Source organism: Sminthopsis crassicaudata, chromosome 3 (assembly GCF_048593235.1).
Source record: "Sminthopsis crassicaudata isolate SCR6 chromosome 3, ASM4859323v1, whole genome shotgun sequence".
NCBI classification, from domain to species: Eukaryota; Metazoa; Chordata; class Mammalia; order Dasyuromorphia; family Dasyuridae; genus Sminthopsis; species Sminthopsis crassicaudata.
In genome coordinates, this window is record NC_133619.1 from 238340953 (window position 1) to 238368712 (window position 27760).

The following is a 27760-nucleotide window of genomic DNA, read 5'->3' on the forward strand; positions in this document are numbered from 1 at the left end:
CACATGTTATCCTTCTACTCCTAAGTAGAGCAGTGGAGAGATTGCTAGATTTGAATAAGGATCATAGTTCAAATCCTATCTTGGCCATGTACAATCTATGTGATCCTGGAAATGTCATTTATTCTCTCATCTTCTGTTTCTTCATCTGTAAAATAAAGAACTATTCATTATGGCCACAAGTTAATATCTGTACATTATATTGTTATCCTTCACTGTTTCTTCTATATGTGCATCTTTATTCAAATTGGCTATTCCTGATTTCTGGATAAAAGATCTCCCTTTACACATTCAGCATATATTTTATTGTAGGTTTTCTTTGAAATATGCCTTAATTTTCTCTTCTGTTTGTAGAAGTAGAATTGAGGAAAAAAAAGAACTCATAGCATCTCTAATGTATCTTTATTAAATAGATTAAGATTATTTTACAAATGGGAGACCTGATCCATAATAGATATTACATAAAAGGATTTGAGAAGAGGGTAAAATGAATGAAGGATCAGCTTCCCAACTAGTCAGAGCTAACTAAAAATGTAATGAATTGTCTTTGGAGATAATGAGTTTCCCCTCACTCAAGGTCTTATGGTAAAAATTGAATGACTTCTCTGATATCTTATACAAAGGATTCTTTTTCAGGTATGCATTGAACTGGGTGACCTCTGAGGACTTCTCTAGATGTCCATAATTCACTTTTTTCTGTGATACCTTCAAATCTCCTTTTATCTCTCTGGTTGGGAGATAAAGGAGAGATAGGTAAGAAGATATATTTAAGAATTAATAGCTATCTATGAAGAATGGTACTTCTATTCTCCAGGTAAGGACTGCTCTAGATGACATCTATCTTTCCTTCCAACTCCAAGAATCTATCATATAAGAATACTATGTGATATTCTTTCATTTTGGATGGAAGAATTTGATTCCTAGTATTTTGCCATTATTCACTAAACAGTTTGTTGATTATATTGTATGTTCACTAAGATTAATCAAATTATTTTATATATTAATAGTTGTGGAATAGGAAACAATTATTTCCTGGCTAAAATTGCATCATAGATTTTTCCAGTTTTCTTGAACTGAAAATCTTGAAAACCAGCCTGAGTGAAGATCTTGTGGTATTCTGTTGGAGTTCTTTCCTTTCCTTCAGTCTGTACCAGCATGTTCAAAGAGTATAGCTGACTTGTCAAAGGCCCCCTCTTATCTTCAGCCAAAAGGGTTTCAACTACTAAAACACCACAGCCTAGAGAGAAACAAAATAAGTATTAGTTGAACCAAACCAGAAGCAAAAGACTAAAACAGGTGCTTTCTCCTTCAGTAGGCCCAGTAGGCCATGGGAAATATGCAGGGCCTATTTTCAGATGAGTAAGAGAGATCATATTGTAAGTTTGGATGCAGTGAAAATACCAAATTCCTTTCAGCATGAAAATAAAGCAATGTACATTTAGTACCCTCTGAGCCTTAGCTCTACTTTCATTCAGCAATACAGCAAAGGTATATTGCCCAAGGTAACCAGTTCTGTCTAGAGACAGATCTGCTTCAGGTCAGCTCTCCCCTATATCAACTAATCTTATGCCAATGTGTCCATGAAGATTAGCATACATGGTGTTTCAATCCTTGTGCCATTATACATCAGTGTACTCATTTCTGGTGCTGTCTCAGATTTCCCAGTTCCAGCCTCTGCTTTGGACCTGGGACAATTTTATTTGGTGAGAAGACACAATGCTATCTCTTCCTTATGCTTTAGCTTTCCATTAAGGGTCTTAGAAATTTTAATTCCTAAGCTGTCAGGGAGGAATTGGACAAATGGAAAATCTGGAGCTGTGAAACCTGAGTTGAAATCTTGACTCTACAACTTACATATGTAACATTCGGCAAGTTACTTAACTTCTTTCTTTCTAAGTCTTACTTTCTTCATTCAAAAGAAGAGGGAACTAGCATCTTTAGCAGTCTTCCCCCCAAAAAGCCTCTTCTCTCCCTTTATTTTTTTTGTCCCTCCCCTCTACCAACTGGGAATTTTTTTGAACTCCTCCTTCTAATGCTACAAACAAGCTATCTTTTGTGCTCAAGAGCTTTCAGCTGCAGTGGGCATTAACGTGGAGAGCTCCCAGGGTTGGGAAGAAAGGACTACTAGGTTGCCTAAGGAAGGATAAACTGCCCCAAATTAGAAATGGATCAGATCAATGTTAATCAATCATAGGGTAAGGCTCTTCAGTAGCCTCTGCATTCTCAGATATGAAGATCTAGATTTAACAATAACAAGGATATTAATTATAAAACACATATAAAGAAAGAAGCATCTGCATTCAGAGAAAGAAGTGATAATAGAAGTATGTATAAATAATTTTACATTTGTGTCTAATGTTGGCCATCTCTAAGGGGGACAGGAAAGAGAAGAAAATAAAAGGAAAAAAATGTATGATAATTTTGTTGTATATTTGAAAGAAATAGCAAGTTGCGTATAGTATGCTTATGCTTTCATGTACAATCATCTTTTGTATTTTGAATGAATACTAAATTTTTTTCTTGACATGTAACTGAGGGAAAAAATAAAATGCTATTAAAAAAAGAATACCAGAAAAAACAGAGTGCTGTTAGATTGAGAAAATGTTGCAGGAATAAAGATATTTCCATTAACAAAGACAAACCACAACTTTTAATGCATAGTTCTTTAAAGAATGACTCCAATGGGGCAGCTAGGTGGCTTGTGGATAGAGCACCAGCCCTGAAGTCAGGAAGACCTCAGCTCAAATCTGGCCTCAGACACTTAACACTTCCTAGCTGTGTGACCCTAGGCAAGTCACTAAACCCTGATTGCCTCACCAAGAAAAAAAAAAAAAAAAAAAAAAAAGACTCCAAATGCCTTATATTTCAGTGAAATCAGTGAAAGAGATCATTTAAATGAAGGCAGTCTCCAACTCACATCACCTAAGCAATTAGCTATTTACTCTGTATGTATTTAGAAGAGATCTAGAAAATACCACTTTTATTTTACCAGGAAATATGTTTGACTGAGAAGATAAATGGCTTGATGCATCTATACTTACATATGTACTTGTCTCCCTAAAAGAATTTAAATTCCTCAAGAGCAAATTATTTCACTCCTTGCTTTTTTATTCCTACCACCTTTTAAATAATTTAATTGACTCAGTCAAGTCGTTTCTCTTTGGGCCTCAGTTTCATCATGCTGGGAGGCTCGAGCAGGGGCAAGAGGTTGGAAATGTTGACCTCTAGAGTCTCTTCTTACCCTATGATCTTGTGATGCTAGGCTGCAATGGACTAGGAATACAATAAAAGCCTCCTGATTCCCAGGCCTATGTTCTTTCCACTACATGCTAACTTTCCCAAATAAGGTACTCTAAGCTTGCTTCTGTTAGAGGAAAATTATAGGTAATTAGATGTAGCATAACCTGAGTGGAAGAAGGGTCAGGATATTTGGATCCAAGTCATTTTCTCAATAAGTAATAGCCTCATAAAATCATAAAAGTAGAGCCAAAAAGATCTAGTTCAACATTTTTATTTTATAGGTGAAGAAATTGAGACTTATGGAGACTGACTTGCATAAAGTTTTACAAGGATAATAATCCCTTTTCAATAGGGCAAAAGAGCATTGCTCTTGAACTGGAAGTACTTTTGAAATCATTTCGTTTACCCTTATCAACAGAGGTTTACAAATTTTGTGATTGCTTAAGATCATTGTTTTTGTTGTTGTTATTGCTTGTCCTTTTGTCCTTGAAAAGGATCAAGTGGGCCAGGATTTGAACTCAGATTTTATGACTTCGAATTCATTGCTCTTTCCAGTATTCCCACAAGATGTGGAAATCAATGCTAATTGAGGCTTACTGGCTTGTCCAGGTCATACAACTGGTAAATGCCAGAGGCTATACCTAAAACCACATTTCCCACAAATCCAAAGCTAATTTTTTTTTTTTCAAGTATACCAGACAGAATATAAGGGGCAATTAGATAGAGCATAGGGCCTAGAGTCAGGAAGACTTTTCTTTATGAGTTTCAATTTGGCCTCAAACACTTATTAGTTATGTGATCCTGAGCAACTCACTTACTCCTGTTTTCCTTAATTTTCTTTTCTGTAAAATGAGCTGGAAAAGAAAATGGCAAACCATTTTAGTATCCTTACCAACAAAACCTCAAATGGAGTCATGAAGAGTCAGAAATGTTTGAACAACAAAAACAAGATCTCTTCTAAGATCTAGATCTAAAATCCTTTCAGGAGGCAGTTTAGGTAGCTAAATAGAGTAAAATGGAGTCAAGAAAATGTGATTTCAAATCCAACCTCATACACTTACTAGTTGTACAATCCTGAGCAGTTTATCTTTTGTTTTAATTAATTAAGCCAAATTAAGCCTTAATCCACTTAGAAGAAGAAATTGTAAAGCACTACAGTGTCTTTCCCAAGAAAATCCCATGGACAATATTATCCATAGAGTCATTAAAAGTTGTACACAAATGAATGATTAAACACCAGAAATATACAAAAATTAATATCTTAGTTCACAACAAACAAATACATACGTACCTGGTTTACAGGCCTGGTGGATGTTTTTTAGCAATTGTATGCATTTATTATCTGCCCAATCATGAAGGATCCTGGCCAAAATATACAGATCAGCTTCAGGAATGGGATCTCTGAAAAAGTCTCCTGAAATAAAAAGCAAATGACTGGCATCATCCAAAAATTCAATTCCATTTGGACAAACATGGTTAATATAAAATGTTGTACATGATTTCGAATGTACAATTGATATTTTAAATCCGCTTTGAATGGATGTGATAAGGGATATTGGAAGGGAAGGAATTCAAAACTCAAAAAGTTTAAAATGAATATTAATAATAAATAAATAATGAGATTTTCACAAATAAAAACTAAAAGGACACTTTACAATCTTTAGCACATTAGGTGTGTTCTCTGGCTGATACTTCATTTTCCCCATAGGAGGGAAAGAAGAAAGTGATGGCCAGGGAGATGGATATAAACTCAACTGAACTTTATTTCAAAACAGAGGTACACACTCAGTAATGGGAAATTCTCACACTATCTGTTTTGCCCACTGAAACTCCTGGGCAACATGAAAAAGTTAGGGGCCAGGAATTAAAAGGAATAAACATTTGTAGGTTTTTAGTAAGGAAAGATAGGGAGAAAAAAAGAGTAAATTTTCACTAAAACACTCTCCTGTCATTTCTCAACAAACTTCCATTTTGATATAATTCAACTAATATTTTCAAATACTTTAGTATTTAGTCTAAAGAAACTATTGCCTGTGTTTTTAAATCTGAATAGGTTAGAGGGAAAATATAGTTCCTTTGAGAAAAAGTCAGAAGAAGGTTGAAGTTAGTTTAAAAAGTTAAGGAATAACACAAATCAGCTTTTATTTATCTAATAGAGATGGTTTAGTAAAATATAAAAGTGACCCTGGATTCTAAAAACCTATATCAATGAAGCCATGTCCTAGTAGGTCTTCCCGTGATGGGATGGCTTTATGCATAGACCAAGGAAGAGACTGTCTTCTGAGAATTCCCTAGTTAAGTTCAGAGGGTCATCTTTGCTAGTACTCCTAATGCATGTTGATAGAGGTAGATCATATTCTTTAGTAAGTCTTTGGCCCATCAGAAGAGATCTTAGTATATACTTAGCTCAAAGGACATCACTCCAGGTCAGAATGATCAATCAATAAACATTTAATAAGTGCCTAGTATATACCAATTACTGTGCTGAACTCCAGGGATACAAAAAGAGGAGTTTAAATCCCAACTTCTAAATATAGGCAAAAATTCATGTAGTTTATACATACTTACTAGATCATCCATTGGCCATGAGACCTTTGGTAAATTATTTAGGAAGGCTTTTATGAATATACATGAGATAAAATATTCATAAGTTTAGCACTGGAAGACATCTTAGAAATTAATTAGTATACCCTCTCTTTTTACAGATGAGGAAATTGAGGTCCATAGTAAATGAGTCACTTGCCCAGCAAGTAGAAGCAAAAGAGACACCAATCTAGACTATTGGATTCAAAATCCAGTGCTCTTTTCATTGTACCATGTTTCCTCATCTGTAAAATAGGTAAAATAATATTTAAACTACTATCACATGGTATTATAAGGAAAGTATTTTTAGAAACCTCAAAATATTATATAAATTTAAGTTATTATTATTTGTATTTGTCCCTTAAGTTATAATTTCAAAACTGAAAAGTCAGAATCTGATGATTAATGACAAGGGAAAGTTTTCAATTCAATATCCATTTATGTTTTGAGTTTGATCTTTCAGTATAAAATAATGAAAAATACTTCTTACTTTAGCTTGTAACCATGCCATCATCCCTCTCAATGCTCCATGCAATATATTTGTTTCATTTTATGTTATTATATAATTATGAAAGACAAAATAAAATCAATAATAAAACAACAATGTATGGGGGCAGCTAGGTGGCACAGTGGATAGATAGAGCTGGTGCCTTGAATTCAGGAGGACCCGAGTTCAAATCTGGTCTCAGACACTTAACACTTCCTAGCTGTGTAACCCTGGGCAAGTCACTTAACCCCAGCCTCAGGAAAAAAAAAACCCAACAACAATATAGATTAATTTTTAAAAATTATATAAGAAGTGCTAGACTTTCTGAATATCACTCAGATCGTAAGCATTAGCTCTATGTTTTTTTCCTCTGATACTTGGATTCATGATATCCCCTGGAATCTTTACAGGTGGTGCTTACCTTAACTCAGATAATAAACAACTACTATGAAAATGTAAATTTGTTTAAAGTGGTTTGAAGGTCGATTTAATCCAACAAGTATTTAATAACCCTTTATCATATCTAAGCCACTGTGCCAGGTTCTGGGAATGGAGAGACAAGGTCAAATAGTCCCTGCCTAAAAGGGCCTTATATTTCTACCTAGGTAATCTCTATTTTGTGCAGTTTTAATTGCTTGTTTGTTTTTCCTCAAAAGATACTATGGAGGTGTATGTATTGATGTCTTAGTACAAATTTGGGAAGGTTCTGAATGCCAGTAGTCCACTACAAGGAAACATGGAACACACAACACCATATAAAAAATCAGTTTTATGAAGGGCATGTGCTTAAAATATGAAGATCAGTCAGCAACAGATCAGGTCTGCTGGACACCTAAGGCTTCAAAGAGAATGAGGCATCTCCTTCTAGTAAAGTCTGTTGGGTTTTTATAAGGTTCCTATATGGGCCCAGTAAAAATAGGCATTGGGAGAAAGAAGTAAGAAGCCTTGACCTGAGACATACTCATATTAGTTAAGGAAGAGAAGGAAAGGGAAAAAGGAATGGAAGACTCCTAGATAATTGACCATTAGCTGATATTCAAACTGGAAAGGAAGACTTGGGTCATTACTGCTGTGGTGACTTGATGTACAATGAAGCTTCTCCGGAGTTTCTTCCTTTTTAAGGTTGAGAAAAGTCATATTGAGATCATTACAGGTAGAGAAGAAGGTAATAAAACCTTTCAGATATATCAAGAAAAAATCAAATCTTCATGGCTCCCTATTACCTCTAGGATTAAAATAGAAAAACTTCAAAGAGAGACAGATTTGGTTTAAGGTATTCCTGACCTCTGTAGTCAGAGGACCTGGGTTGGCTTCCCAACTATGCATCTAATTAATTGTGTGGATTTCAGTTTCCTTTTCTGAAAACTGAAAGACTTGGGAAAATGGTGGATATGTTCCCTTATATATTTAAATACTATGATCATATATTGCTTCAAACGTATTTTACTAAAAAAAAAATTAAAAAGCTTATCCCTTTAACAATACCTCTTTCCTTGTGGACAACAACAACACATCCAGACATACCTATGTGAAAACTGATCCGGGGTTCTTCCAGGAATGGAAAATTCTTCCTTGCCACTTGTACCACTTCTTCCTTTTCAAATATTGTCACTTGGCATTCAGGATATATGGTGATGCATTCCTTGGCTAGGGCACCTGAACAACCTCAAAACAAAAATAGAATCCCAGCTAAAGATACAGGTCATATCAACTGCACAGATATGACTAATCAATCAACTCCAGGAGCCTTTCATTCATAGTACTAGTTGTCCAGGATTTTCACCTTCTCCCTTTTGCTAATGGCATTTTGATTGTTTTGAGGCTTGTTTTTTTTTTTTTTGGGGGGGGGGATTATTTAATTTTTCACTAGCTCCAGGATTCAGAAAATTTCCTTTTTTTCCAAGTACTTCCTGAGCCCTATCCCACCTCTACCTAATGTTTCCTTTTTTTCAGAATCTTCCACAGATACCACCTTGTAGAATTATGGATTTAGAGTATCAAGAGACCTCAGAGGTCACCTAGTTCAATTACACTTATATTTCAGATAAGAAAACTGAGGCCTGGAAAAATCTAGTTACTCAAGACCACATATGTAAGTACCCATCAGAGTTGGAATTCAAACCCAAATTCTTCGAGTTTATACACAGGTATTCTTCCGATGTACCACACTTCCTTCATGATGCTTGCAGTGATATCCAAAACTATAAATAAGTCCTTCTCACTTGAATTTCTCAGGTTAGTCTGTTTGTATATTACCCCACCCCACTTGCTATATAATCATTTTCTAACTGGTAGTATAGTTACTCATGTATATGTATCATTCTTTTTACTAGATTTTAAAGTTAAGAACAGAGATGTTTTATATGTGTTTATTTTTTAGCTTTGAGTTTCCATAATCTAATCTAGTCCATAATACATAGTTGTATGCAATAGGTGCTTAATGTCTGTCAAATTTTTTAAAAATTCAATTGATTCAACCTATTTTCCCATCTTTCTAACTGGTTTCTGCATACTCAGAAGACAAAAGTTCATCTTAATATATCAAAAAGCACTTTCCTCAAAACAGACCTATGAGTTGTGCAGTGCAAGTCATATTATACCCATTTAATAGATTAATAAAAACTCAGTGAGCATAAGGGAAGTGTCCATGTTAGCAAAGTTAGTTAAGCTCTGAGAAACTAGGTTCATATCAAGGTCTCCTGAATGCATGTAAGGCTAGTTCACTTTCCACCATTTATTAGATATCACTTAAATGCTAGGCACTGTAGTAGGTACAAGGAATAGAAAGACAAAGACAAGAATTCGCTGTTCCATATTGCTCCCCATTCCCACTCCATTCTGGTTTTATGGAGGAGTGAGAGAATCAGATTCTAAGCCCATAGGTTATTTGGCCAAAAAATAGACATTGACAAATCTTAGCAGTGGATCATTGAGAGTTCTTCAAATTTAGGTTGTTGAGGTTGGCCAGGCACTGAGAAGTTGAGTAAGAAACCTACTCTGCTTTATTTTAAAACTGAACAAAACCTTTTCCCTTCTGGCTGCTAGTACTACAGAGGCTTCAGGGAGGCTTCTATCCTAACTTTTTACCTTATTCCTAATACTGCACAGTAGAGTTCCTGGATACTATCTCATATCTTCAGACTATTATAGTATCATAGTATTTAGTTGGAAGGAATATCAGAGCTCAGCTAGTCCAAACACCTCGTTTTACACTTGAAAGATTTCAACTATTTGCCCAAGGTTATACAGACCATTATGCTTTGGCTCTTTGCTGACCCTAATGTCTACTTTCACAAGGATACATCCAACTGGCCATTTTATTGTCTCTAGTACTCAAATTCTTATGAACCAAACTTGAATCCCTGAGGTAACAAAAACCTCTCATGGCATAAATTATTAGTGGACTAATACTACTAACAGTATGGAACTGCTATGTCACCACCTACATGTTTTCACTGATTATGCATTCATTTTACCTCCAATTAGAGTCTAAATTCCTTAAAGCTAAAGGACACACCTTCTCATTAAAAAAATTATTGATATCTTTTGTTTTTTAAACAACTATATTTCCCACTCTATTCCTCCTTCTACCCCACCTAGATAACCATCCCTTATATTGAAGAATAAAAAAGAGGGAGAAAGTCTAGCAAAATTAATCATAAGAAATAGGAGATGTCTTCATATCAGTTTTATGGGAACAAACTTGATCATGATACAGATGATCCATTCAGTTTTTTTTTTCCATTTACATTGTGATATTCATTATGTATATTGTTTTGAAGATTCAGCTTCACATTTCTGCTTTTCACCCTACATCATCTCAGTAAATGGATTTTCTCTGAAATAACTGTCTATTGGAAGATTATTAAAAATAAATATATTGCTGGAGAGTTATATGGACTTGCAGAAGACCTTGAACTTGGATGTATTTATTTGATCATTTAGTATGAATTTAAGGCAGGATAAAACTGCAAAGGGGATATTATTATAACATAATAAACAAAAAAAAATTAGGAAGATGGAGAATGTCAAATATTGTTCTAGGTGGCTTTTTTTGCTCTCTTCAATTTCCTGTAGCACCCTTCTGGGCTATCTCCCCCCACTCATACTCATTTGCAGACTAGGTCTTCTGTAAGATAAGTACCTCAAGCTTTAGGTATAGTATGGACCACCAGAAATCCAGACTCTTAAAACTATTTCTCAAAAATCAACAATTGTTGTTTTACCCTTAATTACCTAGCCAATAGACAGAATCAGTCCAAAACAAAAGTATTTGCTGAGATGGCATAATGTATAGTAACAAATTACTCATAAATCTACAGCCACATTCTCGTACAATTGTGTATGGCATTACTAAGAAGAGGGAGAATCTCCAACAGAAACAATTTTCCAAACTGTGCTTTCTCTTCACTTTTTACAGGCTGTCAAGACTCCCCATTTAGGACAAGTTGGCAAGAAGAGTCACATAACAATTCACACCAGTTGCATGAATTATGAGTCTACAACAAAGTGACTAGGAATCTTTCTGGTGCCAAGGAAAACTAAAATGTTTAACAATCTAATCTTTCACTATGCCCTACAGATTTTCTAGGCCATTTGACCTGCTAATTCACCCTAAGGCCTGGCCATTCATGTTATTGATTGCTGGATGGGACTTCTAAGTTTTCCTATATTCCTTGCAGCTGGATTCTTATATGTTTGGTTTGCCTCAGAATGTAAACTCCATGAAGGCAGGGACTATCTTGTTTGTTTGTTTGTTTTCTATTACTAATAGAAAACTTGGTACATAGTAAATGGTTAATAAATGTCTTCTGTTCATTTACTCCCAGAGTGCATTATTTGAAAGGTGCACACTTAGGCAAGGTAGCCAAGGCAATTTACTGCTCCGATACTTTTGGACCCCAATACTTCTCCTCTAGTGATGTCCTCATGCTTCTGTTCTTGAGTAAACTCCTCTAATGAACAATTACCTTAACTGGGTTATGTGGGGCTATTCTTCTCTGCAGAAAAAATACCAAAGGCCAGGTCTAAAACTATCTCAATGTTAAGCTTCTTCTAGTCTCATGCCTTGATTTAAAGGGCCCATTTTCTGAAGGATGCTATGTATCTATCCAATGGGACAGCAGATCTATCATTCTTCATGATTAGAAGCATGACATCCCCTTACTCAGTCAAAATATATATTTTTTTCTCAAGACTTGAGTTCTTCTTCCATAGATGACTTTCTTTTCTGCTACCAAAGCTCACAGTCCCTCAGAACTATTTTCTGCCTAGAAGAAATTCTGCCTTAACTTTTAAAGGTCTGCTAGGATTATGCCCATTTTTTAGCAATCTAATCATTCCATCAGGCTTAATTGGAAAACTCTTCACACTTCATAAAGGTCTTTGTTTAAGACCTTTAAAGTTCATCATCTCTGTTTTCTGCCCCTCAGCTGGTAGACTGCACAGTTCTCTTTCACTTAAGTCCAATTGACTTGCATATCATGTTATCACCTCCTTGATGTCATGGTCCTGTTTGAGAAGAAGGACCAACAACTTCTGTGAGTAGGAGTAGGAGTTGCCCCTATGGAACTGACCAGATAGGTAACAGAACTCTTTGCTTTGCTTTTTTCTCTTCTTTTCCTTCCCCTCCCTCTATCCACATATCTTTACGTTTGGATGCTCTGCCCAGAGAAATGTAAGTTTTCATCATTACTCTTCTGAACATACTCTGTGATCCAGCCAAATTGATCTTCTCTCTAAAGATTCAAGAGTCTTCATCTTTCATCTTTGTGCCTCTACACTGTCTGTCTGATGTTTGTAAAATGTACTCTCACTTTACCTATTCCTCATAGATTCCCTCTCTTCCTTCCAAAAACAATTTAGGTACCATCTTGTACATATTCCTTATCTCCATAATTGCTATAATTCTCTCTCCCAAACTCCCTCAAATTTAACTACTTTGGACTTATTTATCATTGCATACATACACACACACACACACACACACACACACATTGAATATTTTGAATGTTCTTGTCCCCCATATTAAAATGTGAGATCTTTGGGATTAGAAATTCTTTCTTTGTGCCAGAACCTAGCACAGTGTCTAGCATAGTGTCAGTGCTTAATAAATAGCATCACTATCTAGTGGTGTAGTAGATAGAGTACTAGCCTAGGACTTAGGAAAACCTATCTTCCTAAGTTCAAATCTGGTCTCAAAAACTTACTGGCTGTGTGGCCCTGGGAAAGTCCCTTAATCCTGTTTGCCTTAGTTCTTTATTTGTAAAATAAGCTGGAGAAGGAAATGGTAAAACCACACCTGTATCTCTGCCAAAAACAAACAAACAAACAAATAAACAAACAAACCCTCCAAAATGGTGTTATGAAGAGTAGGACATAACAGGAAAATGGCGGAACAACAAATAATACTTGTTTGCTTGATTCATTTATTTAGCTTTCTTAATGGTAGAGAGATTGTCAAAGTCAAGATTTCAGGGCATTTGTATGATGTGGGTGTAACTTCTTAAAATGGGTGCTCTTAGTACCTTGAGATATCTCAACAAAATCTACTTTATCAAAATAAATCTTCCACAAAGAAATATCAAAGGCTATCAGTGAGTCCCTTTGGATAAAGCACTTTGGATCATAAAATCACGAATTTTGCCTAAGACCCTGGGGCAAACTATTAAAGGAACATAGAGTTTAGACCTGAAAGGGGCCTTAGGTGCAATGTTGTCCAAGCTGGCCATTTAGGATGATGCTAAGTGTCAACTGAGGCCATTTAGGACTAAGATTCAAATATAGTCTATAGGATTCAAAATTGGTTCTAGATTCAGATCATTTACCACTTCACATTACTTTGTCTAAAATTCCTAATAAATGAGCCAACAGAGTAGAGGAAATGTTTGGACATCAGGAATTTAGAAATTATCGCCTTTTTGAAGTCCTAGACTTCAAACTAGAAGGAACTTACCTCTTCTTGCCTTCCAGAGGCAGCTGGTGATACAGTGGGGTTATTGTGGGAGACACTGGCATATAACAAGAATTATATACATGCTTCTTATAACTCCACAGCATCATTCTAATCCTCATGTACAATTTTTAATCACCTCCATGAAAGCCTTTAGTTCTTAGAACTCATCTAGAATATTTGAAGCAATTCCTAATTCTTTAGCTAGTACTTACCACCAAGATCATAAATGAGAGGGAAGGAGGAAAGATCAAATGCAGTAATCACATCTCTGCCATTTATACTCCAAATCTCATGCAGGCCATGCATGAATTTTACCAGTTCTTCCTCTGACCTAGTAGTTGAAATAATATTTATATTACATGTTAAATCAAGAGAAAGTATGAGGTAATGATTAGAGAGCCAATCTTAGAGTAAGAAAGACCTTGGTTCAAATATCATCTCTAACAATATAGGCTATATTATACTAGGTAAATCACTTAACTTCTCAATTCCCCATATACTTTTCTAAGCCTCCCAACAATGAGGATATTCCTCTTCAGGAGTGCTATGCACTGAAATCACATAAGAAGAAAAAGAAAAAAAAGACATTAAATATTGTATATATCACTATGAAAAATGATAAAAGGCAAACCCTAAATATTGTGCTTTTTAAAAATGGAATTTTGCCTCAGTTAGGAAATAAACCTTATTCATTTTTTCTGAAAATTCATTTTTTAAAATTCTTATTAGATCTTATGACCCAGTAAACTTTTTGTACTTTCTCTTGAGTTTTATATAATGAAACACATTTATTAACAGTGAAGAGGGTTTATTTCCATTTCAACAAATGACTAAAATACTTTCATAGAAGTTTAATTTCAAAGCATTATTCAAACACTGATGATGACTCTATGCATCAAAACAAAAGGAATTTATGAATTATTCATCATAAAATATCTAGTTGTCTTAGTTGTTTACTTAGATCTTTGTGTCTATACCCTCAAAATGAAGTGATTAGGGATTTAATTGGTGTAAATATTCATATTGCAATGACTCAGGATACAAATATGATTTGAGATGGTCTGTGAGAAATAACTCATGTTGTACTCCTACAATATTCCAATCAGTATCTGTAAGCTTGATATTTTATACAAATCATATAGGAATCTCATTAGATAAGATAGGTTTTTATAAACAGGCTTTTCTGGCCTTTATAATGGGCCTTAGACTTTAATACAATGTTCACTACTTGTTTACCAGTTATAAAGCTCACCTGAGCAATCACAAAAAATCTGACAAAGATATCTGCATCTTGTTTTGCTCAAATTCCATGTTGAAATCCATGGGTGGGATGCATTGATTCTTTGCATCGTATTTTTGTATTTCTGGACTACTCTCTCTTGAACGCTCTCATGAGAAGGGAACATCTTACAACCATTTTGTGATGATTTTTCAGTGGAGAAGCCCTGTGCTTCACTCAACCTATGAATCTTCTGCTGATATATCAGTTTTTTTTCAGCTGAAACCTCATTTTTGACTCTCAAGAGCAAGGTCTATAAACCAATAAGATTCGGTATTTTACCATGTGTCTTGTTTTTTCTGAGTATCACACCCCATATGAACAATGTACTGAGAATCCAGAGGCATCCCAGAGCATAAGAACGATATGGGTTCCACTTCATTGGAGGGAATCATGGACTTAATAAAGTGCTAATTGATTCAGAGCTCTGCCTCGGTTTCTTTTATTGTAAGTTGGATAATTTAAAACTCCATACGTCTGAACTATATATATATTGGCTATGAGCATTGCTAAAATTAGCTGGATAATCACACATCTCAGCTTCACTTAGAATTTTTATTCCTATGTATTCTCTCCTATAGTAATTATAAGAGAACAGAAACATTCTCTCTTAAAGAGAGTAGAACATCAGAGAGATTCATTTTACCTGTAGATAGCTTCAAAAAGATCATCTGATGGAATACCAAATGTCCTCATATATTGATTTTTTCCTTCCCTGAGAGGGAAAAAGCTATTATTACTTATGTGTATTTACTGAGCATCAGCATATTACAAACATGTCCCAGAGTCCTTTCCTAATGAGCTTATAAATATAAAGTCTGAACTGTAGAACTTAACATGCATTGTTCTTCAAATTGAGCAAAGAAAGAAATTCAATAAGAAGGCACTAAAAAAAAAGTTGAAAAATATTTTTAAGAGAAATCTTAAGAAAACATAAGATGGATGAAATGCCATGGAAGCCTCATCTCCATTATTATCATGAAAATCTTTGGCCAACATACGTCTGATTTAACCATCATGTGGTATTTGTAAAAAAGAGAACTACTGATCTCCATTGCCATATCTTTTAAGGCTTTTTGAATAATTTTGATGGTTGAGTGGAAGATTTATTATTGGAAGAGAGCCCTTTAACATTGATCTAGTAAACATTTTTAAATCAATCAACAATAAGCAAAGAAGTCTGTATGACTTCTCAAAACTGTATGACAAGAAAGATGCACTGTATTGTGTAATATCGTGTGTGAAGACAACATATTCCTAAGGCCCTCAATAAAGATTTCTTGAATGTGTGAAAATTATTTTCTTTAAAATTATATGTGGTTAGGAAAGTAGGACTATAAAATAATAGATGCTTTTTTGGTTGCTTTTTAAAAACATTAATGAAGTCTGACATTTTTCTGTATCATAGGAATATTCCCTTCTTTGAGATAACTTGTAAATCAATTTCATAATAGTTTCACAATTGTGTTAACTCCACATAGATATCCTTTGTGTATACTTGGTCTAGTTCTTTGTTCTTTGTAAAGTCATTTATATACCCATGATAAGCAAAATTAGGTTGGTGAAGTTGAGTCCAAGTATGATGATTCTAATATCTTTGATGAAGGGGAAAAAAGCAACTTAAAAAAATTTCTGCAGATGATTTTCATTTTTCCCTGCTTATTGCCCTCCTTCCATTTTTATCTCTTAATGCTTTCAGGACAACTTGTTCAGCTGAGTCTTTCCATAAACTTAACTTCTATTGGTTTTATTCTCCACTGCTTTAAAAAAAGAAAAAAAAAATACACACACACACACACACACACACACACACACACACACATATATATATATTGCTCGTCATTATTATTCATTTTTCCATAACATTTTAGAGATAAGTTTATATTATAAACTGGTGATATAATGTCTTTATTTACCATCTCCTTCTACTTGTCAAATGTTTGATAAATAAAGGGATTTTTAGGTTCATTTTAGTCTCTAAGGGATTGGGAACTCTTACCAGTTTGAAAACAGAAGTTTTGCCTCGAAAGAGAAAAAAATAAAGATCAGAAGAAAAACAGCTAGCAGAGAAGTGATTTAATGTGATGCAGAGTATTCCTGAAGTATCCAAGGATTTCAGGTCTGCATTTCAGAGTTGTGGGATGCCCTAAATCATGTTTTTTTCCCTCTCATGTCCCTTTCTTCCAGATTTGTATAAGTATATGTTCACTCTCCTCCATGGACATTACATACATTCCTGAGAGACTATGATTTATAGGTAGACTGTGATATCTTGATCATGACCTGCTTTTGCCTTCTATTGAATAATTGTGATATTTTGATTATTTTTGTTTGCCTTTTATTCATCATTATTGTTTTATATTCCATTTGATTATTATAATTATTACTGGCTTTTCATTATAATTTGATAAATGATTTATGTTTGAGTCAGTGGTTCTGTGTATTAGCATATTATTGGGGGTTCAGAAGTTACCATTTTGAGTACTAAGATTGTATCCTTCCCCAACAGGAATGCTCCTACCACTCTAAGAAGCTGTGAATTATAGTCAAAAAGTGTTGACTGAGGTCAGTCTCATTTTAGTAAAAGCTCCAAAATTTGCTAGTATCAAGGAAACAGGGGTGAGTGAGAAAACTGAAATAAGTGAAGGTGATGTTACTGGCATCAGTGAACTAGTATCCAATACCACACCTAGGCTATAATTGTGCACATATACTCAAATTAGCATTATTAATAGATAGGAGTTTCAGAGGGAAGCACAGACAAGTAAGACAGCTATAGAACTAACATGATGAATTTATTATATTCTTAAAAAACAAACTGAAAGAGATGGAGATTTATAGTTTCATATATAATTATCTTTTTTCTGTCTTTTTATATTAAAATATTCATAATATAAGTGCTTGTCAAGTTCAAAATTACAAAAATAAATAAAAATATATAATTGGTTTTTTATGTGATGTCATTTTGTCCTCCACAATATCCTCTACTTACCAGTGATTTTTTTAGAAGATATTAATCACATGTAAGTGTGAGGTTGTCATATAGTCTACCAATCTTTAGATTTTTTCTTTCCTTACACTCTCCTTACTTGTACATTCCTGTTTTCCAAAATATTTCTTTCCATCCTTTCCTACTCCTACCTTTTCTTTGAATCCAGATAATATCTGAATAATATCTGAATCCAGATAATATAATATATATGTTGACTTTATATGGCAGATTTTATAAAGTTCTTCATAGCCTTTCTTTACTTTCTCATCCTCTGCAAAAGATATTAGTTCCTTTGCTGTTATTTTTCATGGTGAACTTTCTGCCAATACTCATTATGTATTTAAATATAAGATGACCAAGAACCCATGAAATGATTTTCCTTATCTCTGGGCACACCAAAAATTCTATTTAGTCACTTCCTTTATTTGCCTCTACAGTGAAAAGCTGAGATCCATTCTTCAATGTTACAATTTCCTTTTTTTTTTCATTTATATTGACAATGTTAAGATTATTATTATTCAGTTTCATATCCCCTTCGTCATGGGACAACTGTTATATTAAAATATATAAATGGCTTAGAATATTTTCTTTTCTTTTATTGTGGTCTCTGACCCTTTTTCTACCTCTTTTATAATTATCATTTCAGAAACAGAAGCACTGGAAGATAATTTATATTTTCATTTGTTTCAAGAGCTGCAGTAGCCATAGAATTCATCAACTAATGGCAAGCTACTTCTCTGTGTATAAGTAAGCTGTTCCTGAGTCAAGATTCCATCAGTTATCAGGACTATAGTTGAAGTTTTTACAACATAATGGTATGCCAGATATTATTCTTTGCTGGCATTGTTTTTGAGAATCTATGGCTCATCTCCATAATATCATGAGACATCTAAGTAAGTTTTCTTATGAAACCATTAAATTCAAAAATAACTGATAAAATTAGTCAGAATTAGAGTAACTGAAGTTTATAAAATACTTTAAGGTTTCAAAAATGCTTTATATATGTTATCTCATATGATCCTCATAATGACCACGCTACCTCCATTTTATCGATAAGAAAACTGAATCTAAGAGGAAAGAGGTTAAATGATTTGGCCATAATCACACAAGTATTATAAGTCTGAAGGGGGATTTGAATTCATGTTTTCCTGAAACAGTCTCACATCCTATTATTACATGACCTAGGTGCATATATAAAAACATTAAGAAGCCCACATATCAGGAGGACCAGAGTTCAAATCTGGTCTCAGACACTTAATGTGACCCTGAGCAAGTCACTTAACCCCAGCCTCAGGGGAAAAAAACAAAAAAGAAGCCCACATACATTATTTAAGATTCCCCCTTCCCCCATTTTAGGTTATCTAAATCATCACTCATCTCTATTAACAAACTTTCCAGATATTGACAGGTCACATAGGTGTTTCTATTTTGAATTGTGTCCTGTTCTTCTGGCATTGTTTTATTGGATTCCACCAGGTGCCACTCTAAAAGAAGGTAAACTATTCCTTTAAATCAACTTCAGGTTAATTAAACAGGTTATGTTTGAAATCTAGTAATTTTTCTTATTTTTCAAGTGTTGCCAAACAAGTCTGAGTAAAACATCAGAGAATAAACTATCACTATTTGAAACATCCTGCTACTTTACCTTATGGCTTCAGTTAAGTGATTCCAGCATGAGTAGGTAGTTTTGGATACGTAAAGTAACATATTGTACTGAGTTTTAGAGCCAGACTTGGTGAGATACAGGGTGGCAAGTTTTGTGTTTTGATATAAAGCTGAAAAGAAAACAAAATTATTTTTATTTTTTTCTTTCTTTTTTTTTCTAGTAAATTTATTTTATTTATTTATTTTTGTATTTGCTGAGGCAATTGGGGACAAATGACTTGCCCAAGGTCACACAGCTAGGAAATGTTAAGTGTCTGAGACTAGATCTGAACTCAGGTCCTCCTGACTTCAGGGCTAATGATCTAGCCATTGTACCACCTAGCTGCCCCGAATTTATTTACTTTAATTTATTTTAATGCATATTACTTTATGAATCATGGTAGAATAGTAAAATCAGTGTAAAAGGGAAAAATCATGGAAGAGATAAAAAAAAAAGAAAGAAACAGAAAAAAGAAGTGAATATAGCATGTGCTGATTTACATTCAGTCTCTTAGTTTTTTTTCCCCCTGAATGCAGATGGAATTTCTATCCAAAGTTTATTGAGATTGCTTTGGAAAAGTTATTTTCTTTATCATCACCATAAGTGTATTGAGCCTTTATCTTATCCTCTTTGACCATTCAGATTATCTCAAATAGCAATCTGACATTGTATAAAAGAATAAGATAATTTAGCATCAATGAGTATGCTTTTTTGCATTTAGTAGGAAAACTATATCTGATTAATTTATTAGATTTACTAAGAAGGGAATGAATTTAACTTTTTTATTTTATAAAAACCTTTAAAAAGTGAAATGAGTCACCTCAAGAATAAAGATAGTGTTTTATCATGAGAATAACAATAACAGAGATAAAAAATTAAAATTAGGAACAAACAAATATTTTTCTGCATAAAGTGTCAGCAGTGAAATATTTAATAATGGTATAAAATATTTCAAAGACAGAAAAAATATCTATAAGTCTTACAGATAGCACAAATCTAAGGTAGCAATATGTCAAGTCTGTGAGACAGAACTATAGAAATTCTATATAAAGTGATATACATATTTAACAAAAAATAAAATTCAATAAAACAGATTACTTTAATATGTCCTTTTCTATGTCAATATGCCCACAGAGATCTTTATGTATAGTTTAGTGTCCCCTTTTTTCTATTTGGTTTAGATAGTGTCTGAGGTCTTTTCCAGCTCTAAAATTCTATGGTCCTATCAAGAAACAGAACTGGTTGAAAAACCTTCGATGTAAGTGTAAGGGAGTTGATTTTTTCACAGACCTAATCACAGAAAAGAGATGGAATAATGAGTTGTTAAATTAACTATAAAAATTCAGCCTCACCAGGTGATCTCTTTATGAGGTGCAAATTAGGTTCTTTGAATGAATCATAAAGAAAGCTCTAGGTGACCGGAAAATTCACTAAGTTTGGGTAACAGATAAACTTCAAGGATCTTATACAAAGGAAGTCTGGAGAGGGGAGTTTATCAAAAAGAAAAGGGCTAGGATTCTGAGTGAGGCTGCTTGTACTAATCAGGATGATGTGTGTTGGGGCAGAAGCTGTGAGCTAAAATACTCCAGAACCCCAAAGTGGCAATTTTATAATAATTTTTTCTTCTTTTTGTTCAATAGTTTTTCAGTCATATATAGTTCCTTGAAACCTCATCTGGAGTTTTCTTGGCAAGAATCCTGGAGAGGTTTGCTGTTTCATTTTCCTACTCATTTTACAGATGAGAAAACTGAGGCAAACAGGGTTAAATGTTTGGGGCCAAATATGAAAATTAGATGAATCTTCCTGACTCTAGATCTGACATTTTATCCACTGTGACACCTTCCTGACCTTCTTCCTATTCTATCATAAATGGGAAACTCAAGCCTTTTCCTCTGAATATTTTTGCTTACCTTTCTGTTTGTTGTACTCATTTTACTGAATGGAGTTTAGGTATTTATTAGGGATATAGTTATAGAGATAGGTTTAACACTGAGATGTGTTATCAAAAATGCTATCATTTAGAGCTAACAAAAAGATAAAGAGAATTATTGATCCTTTGATACGATTTCTCAGAGTAAAGAAGGAGTAGCTATATTACTAAATTTATCTACACAATAAGTCAGTAAGAGGGTAAGAATTAAATAGGAGTATTTGAAAAATTCTCACCAATATATTTACCATTTAATGTAAGGGAACTAATCTAGGGAACAAAACAATTTATAAAGGGACTCAGTGTTCTGAAACATCCCAAAAGATCAACAAAATGTTGATCTTTGAGCATCATTAGAAAATGCACTGGAAGTAACCAAAAACAACAACAACAACAACAACAACAAAAACCTTTAAAAAAAACTTAGGAATGAAGTTCCTAAGAGTTTTCATGTTGAATGTCATAAGCTTAGCTAATTAAGTCAACAAAGATTCAATCCAAAGATTTTTATGGCCATCTCATGTTCATAGAGTCTTAAGTTCTATAGAGGGGGCAGAGTAAGCTATGTAAGTGCTTTAAAGTTAGCAAAGGCTGCACCAGCAAGTACCCTTGCTATATGAATTAAAGGACAATGAAATGAAGATTAATAATAATAGCAGACAATTTTAGAGTATTAAAAAAGCAAAGCAATTTGCATCCAATTTGATCATCACAACAATCATATGAAGTGGGATTATAGATGTTATATGTTATTGTTTGTCATTCTGCTTAGAAGCAAACCAATAAAATTAGGAGTATGATGTCTTGACTTGTAAGTGAATTGGATTTAAGTGAGGCAGAACTGTGCAGTCATTATCTTCACTCTCTGCTCAAGAGTCATCAAAATGCCGTGTCAAGACATAGGTCAGGATAATTGACACAGTGGACTAAAAACTAGTGAGAGACCTTGGTCTTTTTAAGCTAAGGTCTTTCCTAAAATAAGCTCTAAAGTTCCTTCCAGCTCTAAATCTATTATCCCCATTTTTAAGATGAAAAAACTAATGTTCAAAGAGGATAAACAATTTGGACACAAACACCTCACAAAAATCAGAGATAAGATTTTATTTTGAGCTCTTCACTCTCCATTACATCATTCTTTCCAACACACCACTGTTTCCATTACATCTTTCTAGCTCTTAAATTCTGTTGTCCTGTAATAAGTTCTCTCTCAAATTGAAGGCATATTAAGAAAGTACTTCTCTTAAACAGGTATCATGATACATTAAAAATATGAGTTTGCAGACTCAAAACAGAAATCGATCATAGTAGTTTTATATTATTATCAGATATAGAATTTCAGATACAGACGAGACCTTAGTGGATTTGTAGTTTAATCGAAAACTCCAAAGAATAATCTTATACAATATGATTTCTTATTTGAAGAATAATGAATGAACCCACCACTGCTAGACAACCCATTCTATTGTGAATAGTTTTAAATGTTATCAAATTTTCCTGTAGATAAACTTAAGTTGACCATTTTATGTCTTTCTCTAATTGTTTATGGTTCTCTCCTATGTAACATACAAAACAAATCTAACCTTTCTTCAACATTGTTGTTAATGAATCATTTCAGTTATATCTGGTTCTTCATGATCCCATTTGGGGTTTTCTTAGCAAAGATATTAAGAGTTATTTGCCATTTCTTTCTCTAGCTCACTTTTCAAATGAGGACACTGAGGGAAACAGGAATAAGTAGTTTTTCCATAGTAATACAGTAAGTGCCTGGAACTGGATTTGAGCTCAGGCCCTCCTAACTCCAGGAATGGCACTCTGTCTACTGCATCAACTACATTATCAAACTCCAAATGCTTGAAGAAAATTATCTCTAAGTCTCCTATACTCTACACTAAATGTCCCTATTCCTTCAGTCATTCCTCTCATGACATGGATTGTAGACTCTTCTCTGGTTTAGTTGCCATTCTCTGATTGCACTTCTGTTTATCAATATCTTTCCAGAAATGTGATACCTAAAACTGAATCCAACAGTACATGTGTGACCTAATATATTTATTATTACTTCCTTATTTCTAGAAAATATTTATCCAAGATCACTTTTCTTAAGTGCCATATCATTATTGAATTCTTTTGAGTTTTCAAAGACATCCAGAATCTTTTTTTAAAAATTTATTGTCCAACAAAATATTTCATATTATGCACTTACTAAATTGATTTATTTTGAGCATACGTGTAAGATTTTAAATTTAACCCCAATTAAATTTCATCAAACTAGATTCAGGCCAAAATTACAGTTAGCCAAGGGTCTTTATGAATCCCACCTCTGTTAATCTATGTGATCCCATCCAAACCTTCTCCCAGCTTTGTGACACTGAAAATATGAAAGGCCTCCCAAATACATTTTTATCTCAGTCACTGATGAAAATGTTAAAAAGCCAACCAAGAACCAGATAAAGATCCCACAGAATTCCATTGGCAACTTTCTTCAAAGTTGATATTGATCTATTAGCCACTACTTTTAGAGTCTGGCTAACTGGTCCTTAATGTTTTTCAGGGTATCCAGCTAATATCTCTCCAAGAATAGCATGAAATTCTTTATCAATGTTTTTCTAAAAACTGGTTAAGCCATAACTATAGTATTATTTTGATCTACCAGTTTAGTAAGAAAATAAGATTAGTATGATCTATTTTTGCTAAAGCCTTACTTGAGGTTTTACTACCACCACTTCTATTTCTTCACTATTTTCTTCATTATCTTTTTACTAACATAGATTTTTTTTTTCAGAAATTGAAGTCAAGTTCACTGGCCTTGCATATTGCAAATTATTTTAGAAATAAAAATTTTGCCAAATTCCATTTCTGGCCTGCCTTTTCAACACTCCATGATATTTCAAATGTCACTGATAATGGTTCAGCAATCATATCAATTATTTATTTCAGTATTTAAGGATACAATTTTATCTAAGCCAGATACTTGAATTCAACAAAGATAGTGTTCTTTGACCGTATCTTTATATTAAATGTCATCTCTCTCTTTTTTTTAAGTTTAATCTGTAAAAGTCTCTGCACCCATATAGATCAGCTAGTTACCTGTAAGAGTTATCTGAGGCCCTAAGAAATTAAGTGACCTGCCACCATCATTAGAGACCATCTAGCCCTGGTCTTCCTGACTCCAAGATTGTCTCACTAATTACTAGCTATGCTGCCTTGAAATAAGAAATAATCAACTTCTTATCAGACATTTAATATTAACTCACATTTACATATTGCTTTATAATTTATATATTTTACTAAAGATTATTGTAAATAATACAAAAATTCATGGAATCCAGTACCATATTTTGTATATATCTCTTCAAAGGTGGTCCTATGAACTTGTTCTAAGACATAACTCTGCCAGGTTTGAGCCCAGTATTCCTTGATAATCTGAAATTTAAATGATTGAAAATTCAGCCTAAAGCATATCGTTGTTTAAGTTAGGCCATTGTCCTATCCAAAACTGTCTTGGTTAATTTACATACCCCATTTATAAGATTACAATCCCACTGCTACTATGGAAGACCAGATGGCTTCATTCTTTTCCTTTCATCAAGATCTCCCTAATTCTTAGTAATATGTGTTATTTTCTCATATCAAATAAGATTTTTAAATAATCTTATCACCATTTTAAAACATTATCTGAACATCTCTAATTTTATTACTGAGTCCCTAATCCTTAAAACAGTGGTACTCATCTACTCTACCTCTTTTAAAGTTTCTTATTTTCCCATCAATACTGATGCTAAAATGGCAACACCATGACCATCTGTCAAGGATGCAGTAGACAGGATTGTTGTTCAGATACAGCTTAACAAAAAGGGCTCACCCAAAATATAGGGAAGGAAGATAATCCGAGTCATCTAGTGCAACTCCCTCATTTCATAGATGAAGAAAGTGAGACACAGGAAGGTTAAATGACTTTCCCAAGGTGACACATTAGTAAATATCAAATAATGTGAACCTAAAATCCTCTCACTCAGAGCCTGTGCTTCTTCAATTGTATCATCCTGCTTTCCTAGTTTAGGGACATTGTGATAAGATTATAAAAGATAGGAACATTCATTTGGGGACCTTATTCCTATTATATTTACCTTTTTCTTTCTTCATTTCCACCTTCAGTAGTTTCAAAGTCACACAGATATCAAGTAATTGTTCCATTCCTTGAGAATTGGTACCTAAGCGTTCAGCAATGGCATTGAAGGTCAGGAATCCTTCAGATTCCAAGAGATCAAACACTCCCAATTCACAGGCAGTAAACATAACCTCATAATAAGCAAAAAAAAAAAAAAAAAAAAAAAAAAGTTAGGATATTTTTTTGAGGAAAATACTTAATAGGAGCTTAGTGGATTAAGAGATGCAATGCTTTTTCAATGAACTTTGCATATAGAGCTGAACATTCTCATGAAAAATAACCAGGTCTTACAAGGTCATCTGCTGGTGGGGAAGGAAGGGAAAGAACAATACTACTTATTTCTATAACACTTTGCTTTCCTACCACAACCCTGTGAGTTAGGTAGTAAATTATGTTTATTTTATAATAGGAATAGGGTCCCCAAGGAATGTTCTTATCTCTTATCATCTTGCTCCAACTTATTATGTTTTTAAAGTCTCAACTAATTTTTTTTTTACTATAACTATCCATGAAAGTTACATTAAGCAAGCGGGGACCTTGTATTATCTGTTTATGTATCATAATCTCCCCTGTCAAGATAAAGCTAATAAAACTTTTTTTTTAAATGTCAAGAATACAGGCTTTATTTGTGACAAAGAAAAGGGAGCATGAATATCCCAATTTCTAGTCACACATACTAAATCTGATAATCTCTTTCTGACTATTAGAGATGCTAAGTGACAATAAAATCAGTCGTATTTCCAAAGTTCTACATGAAACAGAATTTATTGTATATTAATCACCACTGGCTGAGTGAATAAAGAGCTGACCTCAATCAGGAAGACCTGTGTCCAACTCCCATCTTTGCCATATATTGTCTGCATGAGATGAGTGTGGATGAGTCATTGAACCAATTACTGTAGGCAATTCAGCAAGGCTATATGTGATCTACATTGGTAGAGAAAGCTCCCTACAGTGATAAAATCAGAAAGTAATTCCCCAAATAAAAAGAATGGGAGGGAGGGGAGAAAGAAGAGGGAAGAGGAGGGAAATTAAAAAAAAAAAGGAGAGACAGGAAGAGAAAGAAAGAGAGGGAAGAAAAGGGAAGGGGAGGAGAAAAGGGGAGTGAAGGGAAGGGAAAGGAAGGGAAGGGAAGAGAAGAAAAAGGAAAAGAAGGGAGGGAAAAGAAAGGAAGAGAAGGGGAGGAAAAAAGGAAGGGAGGGAAGGGAAAGGAAGGGAATTGAAAATAAGACACATTCCCTCTCAATTCTGGTGCATTGTCTCTGTTGATTATTTCTAGTTAATACTGATTATATCTTATTTGTACATATAGTTGTTTGCATTTCAACTCCCCCCTTAAATTGTAAGCTCCCCAAGGGCAAGGACTATGTTTTGCTTTTATATCCTTTGTGCTTAAGAATATGGTATACAGTAGGTACTAAATATTGATTTACTGATGAACTCTAACCTCCTTAATAAAACAAATTGCTCTTATCAGTGTGACTGAATCAAATTTACTGAAGGCCCTTGTACAGATAACAATACACATTAAATTATCCTGGCTGCAACATGTTTCATTTTCTGTGTGAAGACTCCAAAGCTGATTTAGCACATCTCTCCAACATTTTTTCCTTTTTTTTTTTTTAACCAAATTGAAGTAAATAATTATGATCACCATTAAAAAATGAACACTATTCAACTACTCAGTATGCTGATACAATTTAGCCAACCTATGATTACAAAATGTTTTCTTCCCAACAATTTGTTACATTATGTAACATTCTTACCTTGGAGATCATGAAGCCATTTATGTATTCATTGAAAAGGTTGTAGTCAAGGTCCTCTGTAAAACTCATTGTTTTCCCCCTCAGAACTAGCAAGAGTTGGAAAGGCCTTGTTTGTCCACTTTTAAATAAACCTCTTGGAAATGAGAAGGTTACATGTCAGCAAAATGCTTTGTGGTTGTTTCCAAAAGTCCATTGCCACACTAGCATTAGTTATAAGCAAATAATTGTGAAGGCTCCATGTACCTTATTAATAGGAGTACACAAGCTCTCCTTGAACTAATTTCCAAAATTACAGTTGTCCTTCTTGCTTCTAAATCCTTTAAGCTATCATACATATAACCTTGTTGCTTCATTAGCAAAATTAATTTGGCCCCGAGGAAAACTTACACAAAGAGAAAAGCTGGTGAAAGACCAGTCTGAAGATAGAGGAGGCAATCACAGCAGCCAAGATGCATCTAGGGCCCAAGGATAATAGGGATAAATGAAATCCATTGATAATCCTACAACTTCATTTTAGCTATTGGCTTCAAACTGCTCTCCTGTGTTGGTTTCTTATATCAAATAAGATTTTAAATAATCTTATCACCATTTTTAAACCTTATCTAAACATCTCTAATTTTATTACCAGGAGTCCCTAATCCTTAAAAAAGGTGGTACTCATTTACTCTACCTCTTTTAAAGTTTCGTATTTTCCCATCAATGCTTACTCTAAAATGGA

General features: G+C 33.9%; 1 protein-coding gene across 1 annotated transcript; it reads right to left on the bottom strand.

The window, feature by feature from the left end:
- Nucleotides 1-27760, bottom strand: ASMT (acetylserotonin O-methyltransferase). The gene is made up of 8 exons (XM_074300239.1): nucleotides 27043-27760; nucleotides 25236-25407; nucleotides 19179-19308; nucleotides 15188-15256; nucleotides 13475-13593; nucleotides 7832-7972; nucleotides 4529-4651; nucleotides 1-1234 (listed from the first exon to the last, which is right to left on the bottom strand). Exons 1-8 carry the CDS (start codon nucleotides 27109-27111, stop codon nucleotides 1023-1025), a joined length of 1035 nt encoding a protein of 344 aa, XP_074156340.1. The 5' UTR covers nucleotides 27112-27760; the 3' UTR covers nucleotides 1-1022.

Bases quoted from the DNA above. Each gene is read 5' to 3' on its own strand.
- ASMT (XM_074300239.1), bottom strand. From the start codon at position 27,111: ATGAGTTTTACAGAGGACCTTGACTACAACCTTTTCAATGAATACATA. The intron at 7,973-13,474 runs GTAAGTACTAGC...TTTTGTTTTGAG, and splicing joins TCTCATTTATGATCTTGGTG to GTTGTTCAGGTGCCCTAGCC. The intron at 1,235-4,528 runs GTACGTATGTAT...GTTTCTCTCTAG, and splicing joins CCACCAGGCCTGTAAACCAG to GCTGTGGTGTTTTAGTAGTT.